Here is a 21947-nt window from a genome sequence, read left to right on the forward strand (position 1 = left end):
GGGAAAAGGACTTGCAAGCCTACCCAGATTTTTAAAAAGAACAAAAACAACGCAGGCTTGCTTGCTGATTTTCTCATTTGTTTTCCCCTTTCAGAATAATAACTTAACCACTCAAGAGCATGAAAACATTATTGTGGTGAGTATGGAGTAACGTATTTTTGTCATTAACTTCATTTAGTTTTGCTCACCCTTTCCCCATCTTTTTTTCTTCTGCTCATTTTTCTGTACTGTTCTACTATAGATCTAAAACTGGTTTCATTCTCAGGGTTTCTCCTCACTACCACAAAGAAATTTGGAATGTTAGTTTCATGAGCGTATGAGAGTTTTTCTGTACATCCTAACAAAAATGCAGTTCCTAAATTACTTGAGGGGGGTGGTCTAAGTTTGAGGAAGCCACGGTTATAAATTCTACTCTAGGCCACACTCCTGACTGTTTCAGGACCTGTTGGTTCCAGCAGGTATAGAGACAGATCATAAATACATATGAGATGTTCACTTTGCCTAGTTAATTTGTGTTTGTTCCATCAGGCTTTTTTAAGCAGCTTTTTTTGTCAGTTTTTGCGTTATTACTGACTTGACCTGCTGCAATTGGGCAAATAATAGCACTGCATTGAAAGCATCCTCACATGTAACATTAAGACAAGCAGTGGCTGAACTCAAGCAAGCAAATGTGTGGGCTCTCAGAGAGGGGATTGTGGCCTCTTTGCTCCTCATTCTGATGCTACACTGCCCTAAGCTAAGCCATGATTTGACTTGGCACACAGCAGTGGGAAACCTCATGTGGCCCTCCAAGTCTCTCTGTCTGGCCCTCGGAACTCTCACTAGACCATACCACAGGCAAACAATGTTTGCAAAAAGTGCAAACTTTAGGGGAAGGTGTGTGCATAATGCATTACATTAGGGGGAATTTCTTGCAAAAATGTTTACATTAGTCAAAACTGCATATAAAAATGTGTACCCTGGGAGAAAATTGCACTAAAATGCTGGTGAATTTTCACAAGGATTTAAAAAAATAATAATTTGTAATTTGCTGCAAAATGTGGAGAACTGAATTTAAGATTGGAACAATGAGGTGCTGAGAGAACTGACATTGACAGTTCCTTCCATTCCTATTGTAAACATGACCCTTGCCTAAACCCAAATCCACAATTTTTGACTCCTGACCTCACCAGTTTCCTGCATAAATATCTAATTCCAAATGTTTCTGGTTTGCTAGTTAAATAAGAGGAAAAGTATTTGCCCTCTCCATTGAGCCATTAAAAATAAATAAATAACTAAATAGATCCTAATGATGCTAGCAATTTGTTGGAGAGGTGAAAATTGCCTCCCCTCATTCTAATTTAATTTCGGCCACTGGCAATTTCCAAGAGATTTACTCAGTAATCCAATATAGGATGTTGCTATCACCTGATCATATCATGTCTCGGCAAATCTTCCAGCAAAAGCAACACGACAGCAGAGCACAGCTGTCGCCAGGTGTGAATTTTGCACTTAGCCACCACTCGGCAGCCCAGTTGAGCTGGGTGGTTGTCATGGCAATCCGTTTCCAAAGCCACAGTTAACATTTCCTTTCGATCCCAAATAGGTTAATTTGTGCTCCCTGTTATTACCTGGCAGCAGTGTAGTCAGAATGCCCTTTGAGGGGTGGGGTGGGCCACTTAAAACAAGAGCAAATGTTCTCTGCTGTCCTGATTCGGAGTTCAGCAGCAGCAGGATGGAGGTTCAGGACGCTTGCCCCATTGTTTCCTGCAAAAATCCTATAACTTTTTATACCACAAACGTTGTACCTGGGGTGTTGTTCTGCTTTTATTGTGCCATAGTTCAAATGGGCCTCTCCAGGTGGCAATAATACGGTAACATAGGGGGAGGCAATGCAGAATAATTAATAAAACAGAATGAATTGTGAACAGCTGGAAAAGGCACTCCTAACCACCTGAGCCTCCAGTGACAGGGTGGAATCCAGGAGTAGCCCCCAAACTTCAGATCTGCTCCTCCTTATTGGCACATAGAATCCTTAACAACCTGGGGCCAGTTTGCCTGAAGGATTCCATTACCCATTTGTGCCCACTTGACTTCTTCTGTTTGTGCCACACAATGTTGCTACTGCACTTATAAGGAACTGATCCTTCACTGTCACGCCTCCTGCCCTCTGGAACTCCCTTCCCATTGACATTAGGCAGGCACCATTGCTGTACTGTTTTCGGCACCTGCTAAAACCTTTTTTTATTTAGGCAAGCCTACCCAGACATGTAAAGTCAACTTATATTTCTAGGTTATAATGTATGTATTTAATTGATTGGTTTTATTTCTGTTACTGGTTTTTTTATATATACACGTATATAAAAACAGACTTGTTTTAACTTGTGACTTTTAACGACAAATTTGATGCATATTGTACGTTCTTTGTAAGCTGCTTAGAGATTTCATTTATTCTTAAGCCGTATACAAATTCTGTTAGGTAAATAAATGTGTGCAAACTTCTGGCGTTCGAAAGATTTAACACAAAGTGTCCCAGCTGTTGTGCTTAAAGAGATCAACTTTGTAAACTGATACCAGGAATCCCTTAGTTCAGGGATAGAAAGGCCCAAGGGCCTCCCCGGATACTGAGAATCTTTTGTTCCAGCAATGCTGTAATTTACAATGAAGGCAGCAGTGACATAATGTCATTACATGCACCACAGCAGCTATAAACCTTTAATATATTTACTGTATGTAACCACATTGAGTTGCCTAGTGATGGGCAGAGAAAGGATGGCCCAGGGTGTGGGTACAGCAAACATCTTGTTTTGACTGAGTAATTTCCACAAAAAGCAGCAAAGCTCTGAGCTCCCCTGCACAAAATATGGAGAGTTAAGCTGTTTTTGCAGCAGGGTGGGGAATGCCAGGTCTAGGGGCCAAGTGTGGCCCTCCGGGTCTCTTTGCATGGCCCTTGGGACTCTCTGCAGGCCACACCCCTCACTGGCCCTGATTCGTACACCAATTTTGCCTAGCTGTAAGGAGTCATTGAATGGGACATGGGTGGCGCTGTGGGTTAAACCACAAAGCCTAGGACTTGCTGTTCAGAAGGTCGGTGGTTCGAATCCCCACAACAGGGTGAGCTCCCGTTGCTCAGTCCCTGCTCCTGCCAACCTAGCAATTCGAAAGCACATCAAAGTGCAAGTAGATAAATAGGTACCGCTCTGGCGGGAAAGTAAACAGTGTTTCCGTGCGCTGCTCTGGTTTGCCAGAAGCGGCTTAGTCATGCTGGCCACATGACCTGGAAGCTGTACGCCGGCTCCCTTGGCCAATAAAGCGAGATGAGCACTGCAAACCCAGAGTTGGCCACGACTGGACCTAATGGTCGGGGGTCCCTTTACCTTTAAGGAGTCATTGAACTCTGATATTGCCGCTTTTGCTTGCCTGGGGGTGTGTGAGAGCATGTGTAGAAACTTGCCTACTGTATAAAGGTAAAATTTGCATTTCTTCCTTTGCCCACTTTTGCCTCTGGCCCCACCCACCACCAGCATGTGGCCCCTAGACTTTTCAAGAAGCATCCCTGAGCAGCCTTTGAAAATAAGTCTTATCAAGTTAATAGTCTGAAAATTTTCTTATTCACCTCTATCAAATGTTAGTTTGTGAAAGTTAGAAAGCAGAAGGGATGGAAATCCCTGTGTGTGCTTCCAGTTTACTACAGCTAGTAGTAACATTTGTGAAACGTTGTGTGAAAACGTGTCATCATCCTGCTGATCGGGACACAAACGTGACTTGCAAGGTAGCTTTCTTTGCACTGGCAGCACAAAAGGTTAGAAATGAATTTGCTGCACCAAATGTGGTTAGGCATTATGGAGAACTACCCTAACTACCAGCCTGTCACATGGTTTTGTTATTAGTTGTTTGCTTTCTTTTATAAACTTTATAGTGGGTTGATGCTTCTAAGGCATCAAGAAGGGGGGAGAAGGGGGGGTGGGTTCCAAACCAGAGCCTCCAGAAACCAGCCTCAAGCATCTTACCTCTACTCCACTAACTGATGCTCCAGCATCCTTGGCAAACCAGCAAACTAAATAAGCAGTGTGGGACCCCCCCTTATTTTAGTGTGTTTCCCTAGTATCCTGACTATTGTCTTAGTCTACATTATCTGCCTCCTATCTGAAGAAGTGTGCATGCACACGAAAGCTCATACCAAGAACTAACTTAGTTGGTCTTTAAGGTGCTACTGGAAGGATTTTTTTTTTTTTTTTGCCTCCTTGGATTCTTTTCTCCCAGTGCTGGAACCCTAACCCCAGGCCCCTGCCATCCCTGGGCCCCATGGCTACCTCTGTGCTTGACAGAGTCTGGGGGCTTAACAGTATTTTAATTTGTACAGTGTTTGCTGTACCGCAGTCCTAACATTTGTTTTTCTGTTTTGGGTTGCAAGCAAATAAATACTAGACAGATGCTGCTTTAATTATTATTTAAATGGTTTTCGTCTTTTACATATAGATACTTTATAAGAAAACTGGAAAGATGATTACACACAAACGATGAATGAATGATTAAGTAAATTATGGGGTTATGCAATAATGTCAAGACTAATTTATTATGTTGGTGTGAATGATGGAAAAAAATAATAAGTAATCAACATTTGTATGTACTTATTGATATTGGTAAATGAGAACTTATTTATTTTAAAGAATATATTCATGTAATATGCAAACAGGAATTGCATACCAATATGAGTTCAAATTGGATTTTTTTTTCTTTAACTTAAATTAATAATGCAACTTTCTGTCCCTGACACAGTCAAATATCTATGTATAATCCTGTCCTATCTCTATTTTTAGGCACTTGCACCTTTGCTGGAAAACAACCACCCACCTCCTGACTTGTGTGAATTTTTCTGCAAGGTATTTCTGAAATGTGTGTGTGTATTTTAAAACATTCCCCAGACTTTGCTATGCTCAGTGCACATCTACGCTGCCGACTTCAACTGGTTTAACCTTCATGGGAGGTTTGAATATACAATCTATGTTCTGTGCATTCAGGAGTTTCCCTACTCTCAGTGTTTGGGCATGCTCCTTTCTGGTGCCACCAGTATAACTATGGATCTTTCCCTTCTGTTAAAATTAATGGGTGGTTTCCTACACATATAGCCAGGCTCCATGTGCATATTGAAGCCATTGTATTGGGGGACTTAATTCTGGCAACGTTTTCCAGATATTTTAATGCAAAGCCGTTACATTTTTAAAAACAGCCTGTACATACAGGAACAGGAAGTGGACCATAGCCCAGTGGCAGAACACATGGGAAATTTCAGATGCAGCAAGATAGGCTTGTGCTGTCTCTGCCTTTCTTCAAAGCCTAGTGCAAAGAGAGACTGACCCTCCCCAAGTTCACTGGTACATGCAGACAACTTGGTGGAGGAGTTTGGTATTTGGTGACCCTGGGTAACAACTAGCTACAAAGCAATGTAGTGGTTAAGAGTGGGAAACCAGGAATCGAATCACACTCAGCCAGAAAGCTCAGTAGGTGACCTTGGGCCAGCCACTGCCTTTTCACCTAGTGTTCTTCAACTTTGGGTCTCCTGATGTCGTTGGGCTGCGATTCCCATCATCCCCAGCCAGCTCAGCCAGGGATGATGCGGCAACATTTGGGGTTCCAGGGTTGAAGAATACCATCTTAGCTCTACCGGCCTCACAGGGTTGTTAAAATAAACTGTTGGTGTGAGCCAGCTGTGCTCTCCTTATGTTCTTGATACATGCATTGTTTTTGTATTACAGTACAAAGGGCAAATTGCCCAATGACAGTTCAATGTGTATTGACCATGGTTCTCCCTCCTGTTTCATAAGATTCAGATCTTCCATAGCCAAAATTTGTTTTTAGAGTTCCCAGTAAGCTATCTCTTTAGAATTCTTCACATAGTTATACCCCATTTTGGTGCATTTTTGTAACCCACAATGTGAAAAACCAATTTGGGAGCACCTAATTTTCTTTTGTTGATTTATTTGATGGCTTTGTATTTGGTGAGAGATCAAGTTGTCTCTTCTCAGCTCTTTTTTCAAATATATGTGTCTGTGTGCTTTCTTAATGCAGCATTGCAGAGAACGCCCTCGATCCATGGTGGTCATAGAAGTGTTCACTCCGGTTGTACAAAGAATCCTCAAACACAATATGGTGAGTCAAGTTGCTTATTTTATTTATTTCATGCTATTCCGTTTATGGATTGCTTCCTATAAAATATCTCTTAAAGTGATTTAGCAATAAAAACATCAACAATAAAAAAATGATAGAAATTCTATACAAACATACACAATCAAAATGCTTAAATTTGCAAAATCCATTTCATATATAAAAAGAATCTCAAATCCAGCCGAGATACAGTGAAATAACAATCTCCACCTTTTTTAAAAATACAAACAAACAAACACCAAACTTCTGATCAGCTACAAAGATGTTCCTGTTTAATTGGGCTGCAGATTTTTTAACCAAAGTTGTGGGGTATTCCCTCCCCCCATGCAAGTCATTACAAACAGCAGGCACCAACTTATAAGAGGCCTCCCTCTCTCTTGCAAACTGGAGAGACTGCTTCTTTTAAGACAAAAAGGGGGCTGAGTATCCCCTGAATGCAGAAGGATCCAGGTGCAATCTCTTGAATCCCTGGTGGTAAGGATCCAGTAGCAGAGGTTCAGAAAGATTTCTGCCTAGGAACCCTGAGTTGCAACTGTCTGTCGCTGTAGGCAATACTTGGTCAGATGGACTAATTGCCTCTGACCTGTTAAAAAGCAGCATCTGGCGCTCGTGTTTCTTCTACGGCACAAGCTTGGGTTGTCTAAAAACAAAGGAAATGACGCTTTTTGCTTCAGAGGGAGCTGGTGCCCTTGCATGTCCTGCTCGTAGGCTGCTCAGGGGCATCTAGTTGGCCACTACGAGAAACGCGATATCGGACTAGATTGGTCCCAAGGTCTGATCCAGGGGAGTTCTTTTTATGTTTTCATGGCCTGACCCAGCAGGGCTCTTTGTGATAACATGTGCAGTGTGCTTATCTTTCTTTCCTCCCACATGTAACACTGTCTTGTGCTACTAAGCCACTCAATGTCTTTATGCTGTCAGTGGCTACTAATCCTGATGGCTGTGTTCTACCTCCCTATTGGAGGCAGCAGGCCTCTGAATACCAGTTGCTTGAAACTGCAGTTGGGCAGAGTGCTGTTGTGCTCAGGCCTTGCTTGCTGGCTTCCCAGAGGCACCTGGGTGGCCGCTGTGAGAACAGGATGCTGGACTAGACAGGCCTTTGGTCTGATCCTGCCGCCAGGCTCTTCTTAGGTTTGTAATTATTTTTGCTCATATACAGACTTAATCAATGGATTGCTCAACATATGATGACTATTTTTTAACTGGATGACAAGCCCTTCTCTGAATAAATGCTGTCAAAACCACAGGATGTAATTATTGCCTTGTTATGCTATGCAGCAAATTTCTTTGTAAGTGACGCTCCCTTTTTTCCATTTTCAAAAAAGTGCACATCGACTGATCTTGCAGCTGTTTGCAGGTCATTGCAGTGTGGAAAGGCTCACACCACTGGTGTCAGATTGCCTGCAGTTTCTCACTTGGCACCAGGAATCTCCAACAATGTGTGTGTGTTAAGAATCCAGCGCTATATCAGATTTATTTCATTTTTTCATTCGCATATTTTTAAATGCGTGGAAGGCAGGGGTTTTCTGGCCTACAAGTCTGGGTGTTTTGGTGGGGGAGACAGGATAGAGAATGGGTGGCGGGAAACAATTCCTTTAAAAATCCCAATTAAGTAGCAATTAAGTTCAAGGTTGGAACAGACAATTGGCAATGGCTTGGGGGGGGGTGTAAAATTGCTCTTTAGCTACAGGCTAGAAGATCAACTGTGCAGGCTAGATAATGAGAATCTGGATTTATTGTGTGCAAGTGGCCATGTTTTTCCTTCGCTCAGGCCTGCCTCTGCTATTGCAGTCTGCCTTATTAGTTGTGACGGGATTGGACCACCGCCACACGTGACACCATAGGAGCATTTGTTATTCTAATGGCGTTATAAGTGGAAGCATAAATCTAGATTCCTTTTATGATCTCATGCACTTCTGTTTGCAGTCAAACCAGGAGGCTTTATAGTCAGGCACTGAATGACAACAGACTGAGGAGTTTCATGAAGAAACAAGAGCAAAGTGTTTTGCCAGGCAGAGGCCACATAGAGAGTCAAATCACAGCAGATGACAAGCTCCCTGCCCCCCCCAGTGCTCATACCCCTTGGTCCCCTGCTGACCCCACCACACTTTAAACACCTGGAATAAGCTCTCAGTACAAAATCAGCTACTTATGTGATACTGCCATCCTTGGATCATAACATTGTTTAGAATATTTGTTTGTTTTGTTTGCAATGGGTGGCACCCAGTGTCAGTCATCCTCAGAGTAGGTCTGTGACAAGCAGTAGATTTTAGTAATGGTAGTCTGTTAATTTCTGCAGGTCTACTCCTGAGTATGATTTAGTAGTAATATGCTGCTTTTCAGCTCTGAGATTCCCAAAGCAGTTTATGAAACTATATTTAAAAACAATTTTATAAAGGCATTTAAACCTCCTAAAATCAATATTGGTGCAAATGAAATGGTTACAGAGACTGCAACTAATTTCTTGTTGAGAGCATTGAGGATTGCAAGTAGAAATCTTATCTTAACAAATAGAATCATGTTTCCCTACATGTTTATGTTTTGATTATTTGGTATCTTATTTTTTTGTGCATTAACTGATGCATAAGTTTTATTGTGAGATCTGTTGGTGGGACCAATCCATAAATTTATTAATTACATGTACGTATAAATATGAAAAAAATGCTTGATGACAGAAGTCAACAAGCAGAAAGATAGGCTGGAGAATGTTATCTGTGCCTTGTTTGAATGGAAAATGTAATGACCATCTGGATGGCTCTGTTCTACCAACACTCTCGCAAGCCGTATGTCTCTGAAGACCACTTGCTGGGACTCACAAGTGGGGAGCGTGCTGCTGTACTAGGTCCTGCTTGTGGGCTTCCCATAGGCTTCTGTTTGAACAGGATGCTGGACTAGATAGGCCTTTAGCCTGATACCAGCTGCACCTTTCTTATGTATGTTTGTATGAATGAAAGTGGGGGTTATAAGTGGTGACTAACGCTGCCTCACATTGTTAAACAGGTCCAGGTGAACATTTTCTCACTTAAAATCCACAGCTTGAATGAAGCCTTTCATCCATTCTTCTGTGACATTATTTGCTCTCTCTCTCTCTCTCCTGTTTTGGGCAGGATTTTGGGAAGTGCCCTAGGTTGAGACTTTTTACTCAGGAGTACATTCTGGCCTTGAACGAACTGAACGCTGGCATGGAAGTAGTGAAGAAGTTTATTCACAGGTCAGTGGCTTGTTCTCTCTCAAAAACTCTGCCCTTCTAGGGTGTTAATCCTTTAATTCTCCTCTCTCTTCTTCATCTCCTCAGTAGCAGTACTAGAGTTGCCAGTAGTAAGTTTCAGAGCTGCTTCTATTTTACTGCCAAACATTGCTCTCCCGCAGAAAAAAAAATGTTGTGCATGGGCACATGCTGAGCAACCCTTTCTCAACATTCTAGTCCTGCACTGCATTTTGTGTCCATAGATTCAGGCTACAGGCACACAACCTGCAAGCGACTTTATGGCAGGAGAAGCTAGGAAGAGAGAATTTAAATTTAAAGTGGGATAGCAGAAACATGGGAAAATGGGATGGCCCCTCTCACTTTTGGTTCTGGCTCTACTCATCTTGGGACATGGCCCTGTCCATTTGTAGCTCTGACTCCACCCCCTCCAGCATGCAGCCCCCAGCAAATTACCCCTGGCAGAATGCTGCCTTTGGGGAAAAGGGTTCCCCACTTCTGATTTACTACAGCACTGTTGCCTTGTGATTGTGCCCTCATGCTGCTACCTTTGTGTTGTCTTTCCAGCATGCATGGCCCTACCGGACAGTGCCCCCACCCCAGGGTCCTGCCAAATCTCGTGGCCGTCTGTTTAGCTGCCATTTATTCATGCTACGAAGAATTCATCAACAGGTTAGTAGTCACGGTCTCTGGAGCAGTGGCGTAGCGTGGGGGGTGCGGGGGGGCCTGGCCGCACCGGGCGCAACATCTGGGGGTTAGGGTTAGGGGGCGCAAATCCACGGGTTAGGGGGCGCAAATCCACGGGTTAGGGGGCGCAAATTACTTGCCTTGCCCCGGGTGCTGACAACCCACGCTACGCCACTGCTCTGGAGTGAAGGTCTTCTCTTTGGCATTTGGTTGACAGTTCACTTGTACTTTGGTTTTGGATGCCTGAGTAGTCACAAAATTCATATGGTACGCTGCCAGTCACGAAAGGTTCATGGCCCAGCTTTTTCACAGTGGCAATTGGAGAAAAATCAGATTGCCACTTCCGTGTTTACTGTGTGGCCTTTGAAGCACATGTCTGTGAATCACATGCCAGGCATGTATCTTTGTTTATTCTGGCTCCTGCACCTTATTTATTTCATTACATTGATATCCTGCCTTTCCCTAAATACCAGAGCATTTTCTTTGTGCATTTCAGATATGAAGTTCAATTTAAATTGTGTTTGAATTTACACGGCATCAGGGGTAGCCAACATGGTGCCAGATGATGCAGGACTGCTATTCCCATCAACCCTGGCCACCAAGGCCAGTCATAAAGGATGATGGGAGTTGTGGTCTGTCAACACCACGTTCCTTATGCCTGCACTGCATGAGTACTTCCAACCTCTTAGTCTAAGTAAGACATTCTTCTGTCCCACCCTCCAAGCCCAGGGTTTTTTAAATGAAGGGGTCCAGAATTGAGGCCTGCCTCGGAGCTATGTCATGTATCCCAGAAATCTCTTCACCTTAACTCTTAAGTATGTATGTGGGAAGGGACTCCACACATGCTCAGAGGAACTTTAATTATCCTTCATATGTTCCACAACTGAGCCCTGCAGTGTGAGTGCAGCCTGGGTGCATCCCATCACACGCCTTCCCCATTTGAACCTGAAGTGGTAGCAGATGGCAGTTAACCACAGTATAGCTTCTGTACTGTCCCAGATTCATGAATTGTCTGCTTTGTGTCACCAACCACTGAGCACACACAGAAGGTCCACACAGCAGTCCAGGGCAGATTCCTGTAGGAAAGAGTCATAGTTCTGTGGCAGAGCACAGACTTGGTGCACAGTGGGTCCCAAGTTTAATCCTTCGTATCACCAAATATGGCCTGTGTGAATCCCTGGAAAAACCATTACTGTAGGTGGTTCTTAGGGTAGATGGGACAGTGGTCTGACTCAGGAGTGTAGGAAGTTTGCTAATATTTACACAAGCCCCAGGCCAAGTTCACTATCATCCCCAAGTGAACCATTTCCTCCCTCCCCACCTCCCATTACCAGAGGCACGAAAAGGATGTTCAGGGAGCAGTGGCAAGAGTTGTAGGATTTTCTAGCTTCCCATAGGGCTGGGAGAGTGTTGGGGGTGATGCCTCCAGACTCAACCCCTTCCTCAAGTAAACTCTCCAACAAAGCTGGACAGCTGTCTACTGGAGTATGAATTTCATCACAGTTTTTGCGTCATTTGGAAGAGAGAACCACATTCTTCCCCATTAGCAATGGGTTCACAGGCCTTCAGAAAAATATGGCCCATACTGTAAATTCTTTGGGGAGATGTTTGTTTTCCTCTGGTATAAATAGAACTGTGGCAATTGCAAGGGGCCAAGATGAAAGCTGGGGATCTGTTACAACACAGCTAGGCTACCCCTCCTCCTTACTAATTTCTGTTGTGCCTGGCTAGTAAAGGCTTCTTTTTTAGACTTAAAAAATGTTATGTTTTTGAAACACAGCCGGGACAATTCTCCAAGCCTGAAGGAAATTCGTAACGGCTGCCAGCAGCCCTGTGACCGTAAGCCCAATTTGCCTCTCCGGCTGCTCCACACGAGTCCTGACTTGGTGTCCCAAGAGGCCACACTGACTGAGTCCCGCCTCAAGTCGGTCATCGTCACGTCGAACGAAATCCACGTGGAAGTCGAGCGCAACAACACAGCCAACCAGAAGATGACGGCCAACGTTGGCAATGACAGTGAGCCCAACCTGATAGACTGCTTGATGGTCAGCCCCACCTGTAGCACCATGAGCATTGAGCTCAGCGCCCAGGCGGATCGCATCCTCGGTTGCTACGTGGAAATTCTCAAGATGCTGTGAGTAGTTTCCATGCCTTTCGAAGCTGCCTCTCTTGAACTGTGTGGATGGGGGCGGGCGGGCGGTGGGGTGCATTTCTGCCTGGCTTTTTCTCTTCCACATCTGCAGGCATCCAGTGAGATGTGTAAATAGCAGAGCAATAAATCTAATGCCGGCATTAATGTCTGCAACAGGCATCTGGCCCGGCCAGCGGAGCTCCAAAAATAGCATCCAGCGGATGAAAAGGGCCAGTTTCTGTTTGCCCGTTGACCCCTGAGGATATTTTACAAGATAGCGATGTCACTGCCTGATTTTCTGGGTTGCTCCTTGCCTGCCAGTCACCCCTCCGCTTCTTCCATTTGAGGATTAAATCTCGACAAGTTTGCTCTCAGGCTTCCTAAGGGGCCAGCCAAAGAAGAAAATGGAATGTTCCTTTGATCAGTGTAGCGCAAGGCACAGGTGCAGGGGTTTCAAAGTGTGGTGGAGCTCGTGTACGCTAATTCACCACAGCTCTCTCAGCTCCCCCTGCTGATCTTGGGTGGCTTCCCCCCACTTTCTCCCTCATCCCAGTAGTGCTCAAGGCACTGTGAGGGGGCCATTGGACCGAGGTAAAGCACATGCATGGCATGGAGGAGGAGGAGGTTGTCCTAAACTCAAATCACTAGCATCTCCAGTTTTTAAAAAGGGATCAGGTGATGGGAAAGACACCTCTCTGCCAGAGACCTCATCCTAGTACACAGTACTGGGCTAGATAGAGGAAGTGTTATGGCTCAGTGGTAGAGCATTTGATTTGCATTAGAGAATAACACAGGTCCAGTCCCCAGCATCTCCAGGTAGGGCTGGGAAGCACTCAAACAACCTGAAAGTTACAACAGAAGTGTGGAGTATAAATGGCACTATCAAGTTACGACAGCGTCGCAAAGAGTTCCAAAGTAAAAAGCTGCCTGATTCAGAGCTCCTCTGTGTACACCCTCCATAAAGAGACTGGGTGCCCAGAGGGCAGGGAAGGGCAGCATTTATGTTCACGTAGCTGAGAAAAGGAAAGCATGTAATGTCAAATGTGCCATTTTTCACTGTCTGTCCCCCAGTCTTCTATGTTGGGTTAGTTTTTCAGACAAAGCAATTTCCTAAATTTTGTCAAGCCACCTGCTCTGTGGAGGACCTTCCAGGCTTTTCTTGCACGTGGCCACTAGCTCCAGCCAAGAGGAGGGATACTAGTTCTATATAGATCAGAGGTGGAGTATGTGAATTGTCAGTGGATAATAAAACTTAAGCTGGCTTTGGATATATAGGCCTGCCTATTACCTTTGAGATGGAAAGACTCCCTGTTTGTAATCCTGGAGAGCAGCTGCCAGTCAATGACAACAGCACTGGACCAGATGGAGCAGTTTGATCAGAGAAGGAAAATATATCAGTCTTACTCAGAGTGGGCTCACTGAAATCAATGGTCATGACTAACTTAAGTCCATTAATTTCAGTGAATCTACTCCAAGTAGAACTTAGTTGGGCACCACCAATTCTCTGTATCCACTTTCAAAAGAAAGAAAAAGAGATGCAGCCATAAATGGAAGACGAAAAGTCTCAGGCTACTGCGTTATCTTTGGATATCCCTCATGACCACGGCTTCAGAATGACGAAGGCTGCACGCAGTCCTAACGCTACTGGGAATAAGCCTCATTGTATTCAATGGGACTTAATTTCTGAGTAGACATGGCTAGGATTGTGCTGCAAGGCTGCACTTCTATATATATACCTGGGAGTTAACTCCATTGAACTCAGCATAACTTACTTTCGAGCAGACATGTATAGAATTGCACTATAAGTGCAAGGCGGTTACCTTGCAGAGTAGGCAAAGAATAATTCACATTATTCTCTGATAGGAGTGTCTAATGCTTACAAAGCGAAAAGCCATAGGTGGGTCCTGCATCCATGATTTGGTTTGAATAATTACAATTTATTATTGCAATTATTCCCAGAATATGCTGTCTGCTTAGTATTGCACAAAGAATCTTACTGTCTCTGTTGCCTGTATCACGCTTGAGAGTGCTGAGTCAGATCCTTCAAAGAACAATTAAATGGATTGTGATGTTCTTTCTACGAGTTTGCCTTAATGCTGTCTCTAATAAGGAGCTTAGTTAAACTCCACTGATTGCAGAGATCTGTAGTTCACATGATGGAATGGCTTTCTTTTCAAACTGAAGCCTGGTATAGGAATGGGAGCAAAATTCAATCCAGTTTGTATTTATAGGTGAATCAATCCAATTTGTACTTGAACTGAAACGCAGCATCCTTTGAACTTTGCACTTCTCCAATTTTTGCTATGTAGTTATCCAGCCAAGTAATGCATGCAAAGATGCATATGTTAGTGGGAAAAAATACAAAAATGTGTTGTATTAGGGGAAAGCTGCTTTGCAAAAATTGGGTATTCAGAGAAATTCACACTAAAATGCTGATGAACTTCCACGATGACTTTTAAAAATAAATAAATCACAAACTCAAGTGGGGAACTGAACTTCAAAGGAAATATGAGAAACTGAGAGACTGAAATTTGCAGGTTCACCCATCTTGACACTGCTGTGGTGTTTACTTGCAGAGCCAGGTAGAAGAGGAGATACTGGTTGGAATGCTTTTGCCTTTAATATGTTGCTGTCTTGTTTCTTTTTCTTTTTTTAAAGAGAACAGATATCACTCCTAAGAAGTTTATGTAGGTCTTTGAATGACAGGTTTCCTTTACAGGCTCCCAGAATATACAGGTTTTGGTGTGGTATCACTCTTAAACTGTGCGCTGCTTTAAGAGTGCAGTGCTACAAAGTGGTATATAAAACTATCAATAAAGAAATAGGCTGGTTTCAATGAAAAGGTGTTGACAAAACTGCAAACGGATTCCTTTTGTGGAGGAGAATACTGAAGTAGGGGAGGTTGGCGGCCACTTAGGTCTTCTTTCAGCTTGGCCCCACCTTCTCCACATTCCCCTATAGGTCAGCTGCATGCTTCAAATACCCTGTGTGCATTCTCTGATGTTATGTTTATCGGGGTTGCCCCTGGCTGCTAATATGTTTTGGGATTGTTTCGGCTCTATGGGATCTGCAGGGCAGCTTTTTCTATTGAACCGAAAGACGACACTGGGAAAAGGGGAAAGGCCTCTGGTGGTGTCCATGGAGCAATGACAGCCCTGGTGTGTGTGTGTGTGTGTGTGTGTGTGTGTATGTGTAGACAGACAGGCGCGCGCACACACACACACACACACACACACACACATGGATATACGTGCAGTTCAGGCAGAGGCTTACTTGATTTGCTGAGTTGACTGTAGTTACAGGCTGACATGCTGCAGGTTTGAAGGTGGGAAAAGAAAACTGACCAGGCTGTGTCACGTGGCAGCTCAATAAGCCTTTGTGTCTTAGGGAGCTGATGGCCCTGCTGGCCATGAGCTTTCTGTGACCTTGGCAGAAAGGGTTGCACAGTCAGAGATGTGCAGCTGCTGGTGGCAGGGGGTATGTTTTGGGTTTTTTGCATGATTAGGAATTTTAAGCCCCACCTTTGCAACTGCTAATAGATTTGGGGTGGGGAGCACTTAGCTGGCCTGTTGATTGATGCTTCCTGTGTAAGTGGTGAGCCAAGCTTAATTTTGGAAATAAAGAGTTGCAAATGTCTTCTGAATGTCATATTGTTTGCACCGGGGAGATACCAGGTCAGATTGTTTGTCCATTTAGCCCAGTATTGTCTGTTCTAGTCTTTCGTCAACCTGACGCCTTCCAGATGTTTTGGACTCCAGTTGGCAAGGAACAAGGAACAACTTTCTTTGCATGGTTGTGTTTGCTTATCACAGCCTTCCCCAAGTTGGTGCTCTCCAGATGCTTTGGACTGCAGCTCCCATCACCATTGCCTGTGCTGGCTGGGGCTGAAGGAAGTTGTAGTCCGACAACATATGAGGGGCACCAGGTTGGCAGACGCTGGTCTATCCTGACTGGCAGCCACTCTCCAAGGTCACAGGCAGAAAGAAAGAGCTCTTTCCCACAACCTGCAGCCTGTGACCCCATAAAGTTGCTGTGGATTGACTTGCATGGCCAGTATTAGGTTACCTTTTTTCTTTTTCTTTCTTTAATTTGAAGGGAAGTTTACATCAGCACCCATTCCAAAAACCATGTTCTTGTGATCAGATCTATGATCCTCTCACATCATATCATCTTGAAAGACAGGGATAAGTCATGCATGCAGATTGTGTGTCCGGGTTATGCAATGGGCTACAGGTGCAACAAGAACAACAATAACAGAAGAAAATGAAAAGGTCACAACAAATGGAGGGGGTCACAAATAATGCTCCTTGCTATAGGGAGAGGATTTAGCCAAGACCAGGAGTGGCTAATCTGTGGCCCTCCAAATGTTGCTGAACTACAACTCTCATCACCTCTGAGCACTGGCTATGCTATCTGGGACTGGTGGGAATTGTAGTTCAGCAGCACCTGGGGTGCCAGGTGGTCAAGAGCCAGCCCTAGATGGATCTCATTCACACATTCTGTGGTGGATGTGTTAGGATGTGTTACCTACAAGGACAAATGCACAGCTGATAAACAAGAGTGGGTTATGCATTGTGTCCAGGACTAACAGCACTTTTCTCATTTCAGATCAGACTATGACGATTGGAGACCAGCTCTTGCCAGTTTGCTTCAACCTATCCCATTCCCTAAAGAGTAAGTTCATGGCAGGTAGTTTTATCTCTTTTAGTGGCAAAAATTTTGAGAAATTTTGGTTGGATCTTACAGTCCAGAAGACGCTGGATGGAAGATTTAAAAATATTTGTTTTTAAATGTTGCAGTGCATGCCAAGGACTTTTCCAAAACTCAAGGAGTGAAAATATCCAGTAAAGACATATTTTGGGACAGTAAACCTGGGCTTAAGGGGACACTTCAGCTGGAGCACCAGGTCTCCACGGGACTGGGCCAAAATATCTCACTGCAAAATATTTTGAAAGGGTGCATTCCTCAAATAACACTCTGAGCCTTATCCTCCATCCCTTTCTAGCCCTCTTTTTAAAGCCACCCGAGTTTATTAGCTACATCCTGTAAGAAGAAGTGAACGAGTTCAGTTGTCTCATAGGATCAGATAGCAAAACAAGCATTTGTGCCAGCAAGCATAAAGGGCTGAGGTGACCCATTGAAAAAAAACGATAATTACAAAAATGCACATTGTTCCATAAGCAGTATTAGGACGCAATGAAAGAGTTTGGCAATGGCATCCCTCTGAAACCTATTAATGACACCATTGTTTATGAAATGCTGTTCCCAGAGGGTGAACATTACAGCCTATAATTGTCCAATTTGCCAGCTTATCGCATCCCTCAGTGTCTGGGTGCTTTGGAAGGGCTCGCTTTCGTAAACTGCATGTGCTTTGGAACGGCTGGGGAGATAGAACAACACCTGGCATCTTTTTACCTGAGTTGGTGATTCTAGCAAAGGACCCTGGGGTGAATTGCAGATCTGTATCATGATGCAATGCAGTATGAGAGAGTGACCATTAATTGCTTCGCTAATGTGCCATGCTAATTAGATGTGGCCATGCCTTAATTGCAATGCAATTAATGAACACACCTGGGACTTAGGATGGAGCTAAAAACCCTGTTTACAAAGTGTGCAGTTTCTATCACCGGGCCCTGAAAGTTTCCATTTGCTTCACTGATGACAGAATTTCCCTGCGGAATAGTTTTGCCTTTGACTTTTCCTCTGGCAGGAGCTCTTTGTTGCTGTTGTTGTTACTGAAAACCCTCCTCAGTCTAATCTTGCCTTGGCCTGACAGCCCCTCATACTTTAGCAGCCAATGTGGTATAGTGGTTTGAGTGTTGGACCTGGTGATTGGGATTCAAAGCTGCACTCTCCCATGAAGCTCACTGGATAACTTTGGGCAAGTCATCGTCTCTGAGCCTAACCTACTTCACAGGGCTGTTATGAGCATGCTATGGAGAGGAGGAGAACCATGTACATACACCACCTTGAGCTCCTCAGAGCAAATGTGGGATATAGAAACCCAGCTGCTGCCCAGCTCAGTCTCCATCCTTAGGTGAAGCACACAGCTCTCTTGCTAGGAGGAAAGCAGGAATAAAAGCAGTTTTTATATGAACAACACTTACAGCAGGTTTCTAAGGCTCCTTCAAGTCCATCATGTGAAAAGCAGGGCTGTGAATGATCTCCTGATCAAGAGGGCACAGCTTGGAAAGTCAGATGTGTTTGTCTTACCATGAGACCTCTTTTGAAGCAATCTGTCTCACGTTGTTGGGACACAGGAGCTGAGCCAAATGCTTTCCAGTGTCAATCTTCCTGTACTTGGTGGGGTTTACATTTCCCCAAAGGAATATGTAGGCAGTGCTTACATTCCCTTTATTGTCCCCATTCAGCAGCATTGTTTCTGTTGCCTCTTCCTGCCCCAGTGCTGTTTGTCTCCCTATTGGCTTTTGCCTTCTTCCTGGTTCGATCACATGGGTTTCCCTGCAAAGAGAAACAGGAAGATTACCAGTCGCAGGGAAAAGAAGGGAAGAAATCTCCTAGTACAGAAGGAAAAAAACCCCACGTTTTTATAAAGCACAACATGTTTCAAACCAAACTATTCTTCAGGGGTATTCTTGAATGGCAATTGATCTTAAACTACTGCTAAAACATATTTCTGAAGTGAGTTGCAGCATTGATTTCTCACACAACCAGGTTTCCTCCCTCCCTTTCTCTGCAAGGGTTACCCCACCCAGTCAGGGATCACAGGATGATGTTGCAACAATACATAGAGAGTGATATGAAGGCCCGCAACACAGCTAAACTAAGCACATCTGGATGAGAGGCTAGGAATCCCTGTGAACTTCATCTCATGTTCCATCCTGGGGAAAGGCTGAATTAAAAAAAAAACCCCAAAACAGATTAATATACAGTGGTGCCTCGCTAGACGAATGCCGCGCAAGACGAAAGGGTTTTTCGGTTTTTGCGTTGCTTCGCAAGACGATTTTCCCTATGGGCTTGCTTCGCAAGACGAAAACGTCTTGCGAGTTTGTTCGCTTTTTTCTTAAAGCTGCTTGAAGAGGCGCAGTTGCGACGGACCGTGCTTCGCAAGACGAAAAAATCGCAAGACGAAAAGACTCGCGGAACGAATTAATTTTGTCTTGCGAGGCACCACTGTAATCATCAAAATGGAGGGCCATCTCATTAGATATCTTTCATCCAGAACCCACCCACCCCCAATCTTATTTGTTTCCTGTTCCATCATTATTCAACATAATTAAAACGTGGCCCTCTCCCATCCTTCTTGTTTTGTAAATACTTCATGCATTGCTGCAGCCTTTGCCAACCTAGAACCCGTGGGCACCACCAGGTTGGCAAAGGCTGCATTTATGTATGTGTCGATGTCATGTAGACTATAGCTCTCCTCTTTAGACTTATTGAATCCACATACTCACAATTGTTTTGGAAGAAAAGAACCGCATGAAAAAAGGAGAATCATTAATAATTCTCTGTGTCTAATTTTCAGGGCTCTTGCGCATGAGAAGTTCACAAAGTAAGTGCTTGTTTGGTTAAAGCTATTTCCTGTGATATAAATAAGCCAGATCTAAGCAAAGGCTAATGTGTCTGTGTTCCTCTTATCCTTCAGCACTGAGGTTTTGAAAGCTGCTGACAGAATCAGAATGGTAGGGCTTAGACACACACACACACACACACACACACACACACACGAGTCACAAACATTCTTAATAAAAATGAAGAAGTGGAGCAAAACCCACTGTCACTGGAGAAATCTCTTCCGTGCCAGTCAGCATGAAAGCACTTCCTCATTAAACCTTCTCCCAGTCACTTATTCCACCATGACAGCTGCATCACTTTAAATCGCAGCTATGAGAAATTGCACATTTGAATCTTTCCACCACTACCACCCACAGTTTTTTAAAAAAACAACTTGTATTCCCTGCATATAGAAACCTAGCAGGTTAGCAAGAGATGCTTGAGCCTAGTCCTTTAAGGACAAGTGCTGATTTTCTACATGCAGTGAGGATTTTTACATGGTGAAGCAGGAGCATTTAAACATGCAAACTCCCTACTTGCAGTCTGAAGTGGTACAGTCCAAGCAGGTCTGTACCAAGGGGTTATTACCATTTATCTTTAAGGCTAACAGTACATCCTGCCTGGCTCAAATGATAGTTATAAGACTGGGATGACTTTTGAATGCTTGGATTGTTTTAAGATGGACCGCCTGCAGGCATTTGCAAAGCCCCTTCCTAGTCTATATTGTGTGAATTAATTCAAAGGGTTGTGTGGTCTGTCTCTCTGACCTTGGATAGGTTAGTTGCTCGAGGATTGATGACTGACATAACCCATAGATGGATTTGTGCAATCTCCACATATATGCACCGCCTTGGCAACTCCTTAAGCCCTCATAATTCCTTCCTGTGAAATGTTTTCTCCGCTCGCTTCCCTGCACCCTCTCCAGAAGAGGGGCATCAATCATTTAAAGCGTAACCAAAATGAAATGCTGCAGCTGTGTAAATTTTGGAACTGACCAATAGCCACTCATCGTTCTGCTTCTTGCTTTCTCTTTTGCCCTTTCAAGGGAGCTGAAGTACGTCATTCAAAGATTCGCGGAAGATCCAAGACAAGAAGTGAGTTCCTTTCCAGCATCATGATCAAAGGGACAGGGAGACTTGCTTGTCAGAAAGTTCTGGCTTTTAAGTAGTTTTGCGTTCCAAAGCACTGTCAGCCTCTCTCTGCCTGTCTGCCTTGAGTTTGTCCCCAGAATGCTTGGGGGCATAAGCCTTAGTATGAATGGCTTCTTTCCTCCTACGTAAACATGCGCCCCACCCTGGGTGCCTAGAATCTGTTGTTGATGTCACTTCAGAAGGGAGAACTGCAACCGGCAAGAATTAATTTCCTGTGCTAAATAAATGCCGCAAATAAATTCCCCCTCTCCACATCTGTCGAAATAGCTGAGACAGACACACTGGAGTCTTCATGTCACAACACCACTGGCAAAGCTCCCATTGTTACGATAGGCAGGATGTTTGTACAGGGTCTGTATATTGCAGGGGCACAAGAAGGCAAAAGACGTAGCAAATGTGCTTTGTCCTACACTGCAACTTGTAGATCTCTGTAGATTACTATTATTTTCAAACACCAAATTGAGAGCAAGGGAAAGGTTCCATATGCACATATTCTGAGTTCTTATTTTGTTTCTCCTCTATCAATGGAAGAGCATCTGTTTTGCATGCAGAAGGTCTCTAACCTCTCCAGGTAGGGCTGGGAGAGACTCCGGCCAGAAACCCTAAAGAACTGCCAGTGACTGAAGACGATACTGAGCTAGAATGACCAATGGTCTGATGCAGCCTAAGACAGCTCCCTGTGTTCCCAAATGTATATGGAAAAACCTCTCTTTCATCCAGGGAAGTAGACTTTAGCTGACAGTAATTTATGCCACATTAAATTAGTGAGTTCTGGAGGTGCTTCCGAAGCTGTTTGCTATTTTCTTTCCTTGCTAACTTGCTTCTCTGTGGACTAGTGGAGAGGTGGTGCTGCAAAGAGCCTCAACTCCTCATTGCCTTTGTGTCTTGCTTGGCAGGTCCACTCGTGTCTGCTGAGTGTGCGGGCTGGCAAAGACGGCTGGTTCCAGCTCTACAGCCCTGGTGGCGTAGCCTGCGATGATGATGGAGAGTTGTTTGCCAGCATGGTATGTGCCAGCTGTAACTCTGAATAAACTGGGAATGGGTTGAACATATATTCAGAAGTTTGGAGTAGGAGTAGGAGTGCTGGTGAGTTTTTGCACACACAGATATACAC

The 21947-nt window shown here is 44.1% G+C and overlaps 1 protein-coding gene and 1 long non-coding RNA gene across 4 annotated transcripts in view; one reads left to right on the plus strand and one right to left on the minus strand.

Moving 5' to 3' along the window:
• Nucleotides 1-21947, plus strand: part of CMIP (c-Maf inducing protein) — a 149492-nt gene that overhangs the window by 116964 nt on the left and 10581 nt on the right. For all 3 annotated transcript variants that reach the window (XM_083624878.1, XM_083624879.1, XM_083624880.1), the window contains 10 exons: nt 95-136; nt 4800-4862; nt 6049-6129; nt 9252-9355; nt 9917-10021; nt 11817-12170; nt 16776-16841; nt 19654-19680; nt 20728-20776; nt 21730-21837. In XM_083624878.1, the coding sequence (XP_083481004.1) occupies nt 95-136; nt 4800-4862; nt 6049-6129; nt 9252-9355; nt 9917-10021; nt 11817-12170; nt 16776-16841; nt 19654-19680; nt 20728-20776; nt 21730-21837 (999 nt within the window). The remainder of the gene's footprint in view (nt 1-94; nt 137-4799; nt 4863-6048; nt 6130-9251; nt 9356-9916; nt 10022-11816; nt 12171-16775; nt 16842-19653; nt 19681-20727; nt 20777-21729; nt 21838-21947) is intronic.
• Nucleotides 16852-20718, minus strand: LOC310767732. The gene is made up of 3 exons (XR_014551038.1): nt 20519-20718; nt 19904-20400; nt 16852-18629 (listed from the first exon to the last, which is right to left on the minus strand). It is a non-coding gene; the product is annotated as an uncharacterized lncRNA (long non-coding RNA).

This window comes from Podarcis filfolensis (assembly GCF_964270895.1).
Source record: "Podarcis filfolensis genome assembly, chromosome: 8".
In the NCBI taxonomy this organism is placed as follows: domain Eukaryota; kingdom Metazoa; phylum Chordata; class Lepidosauria; order Squamata; family Lacertidae; genus Podarcis; species Podarcis filfolensis.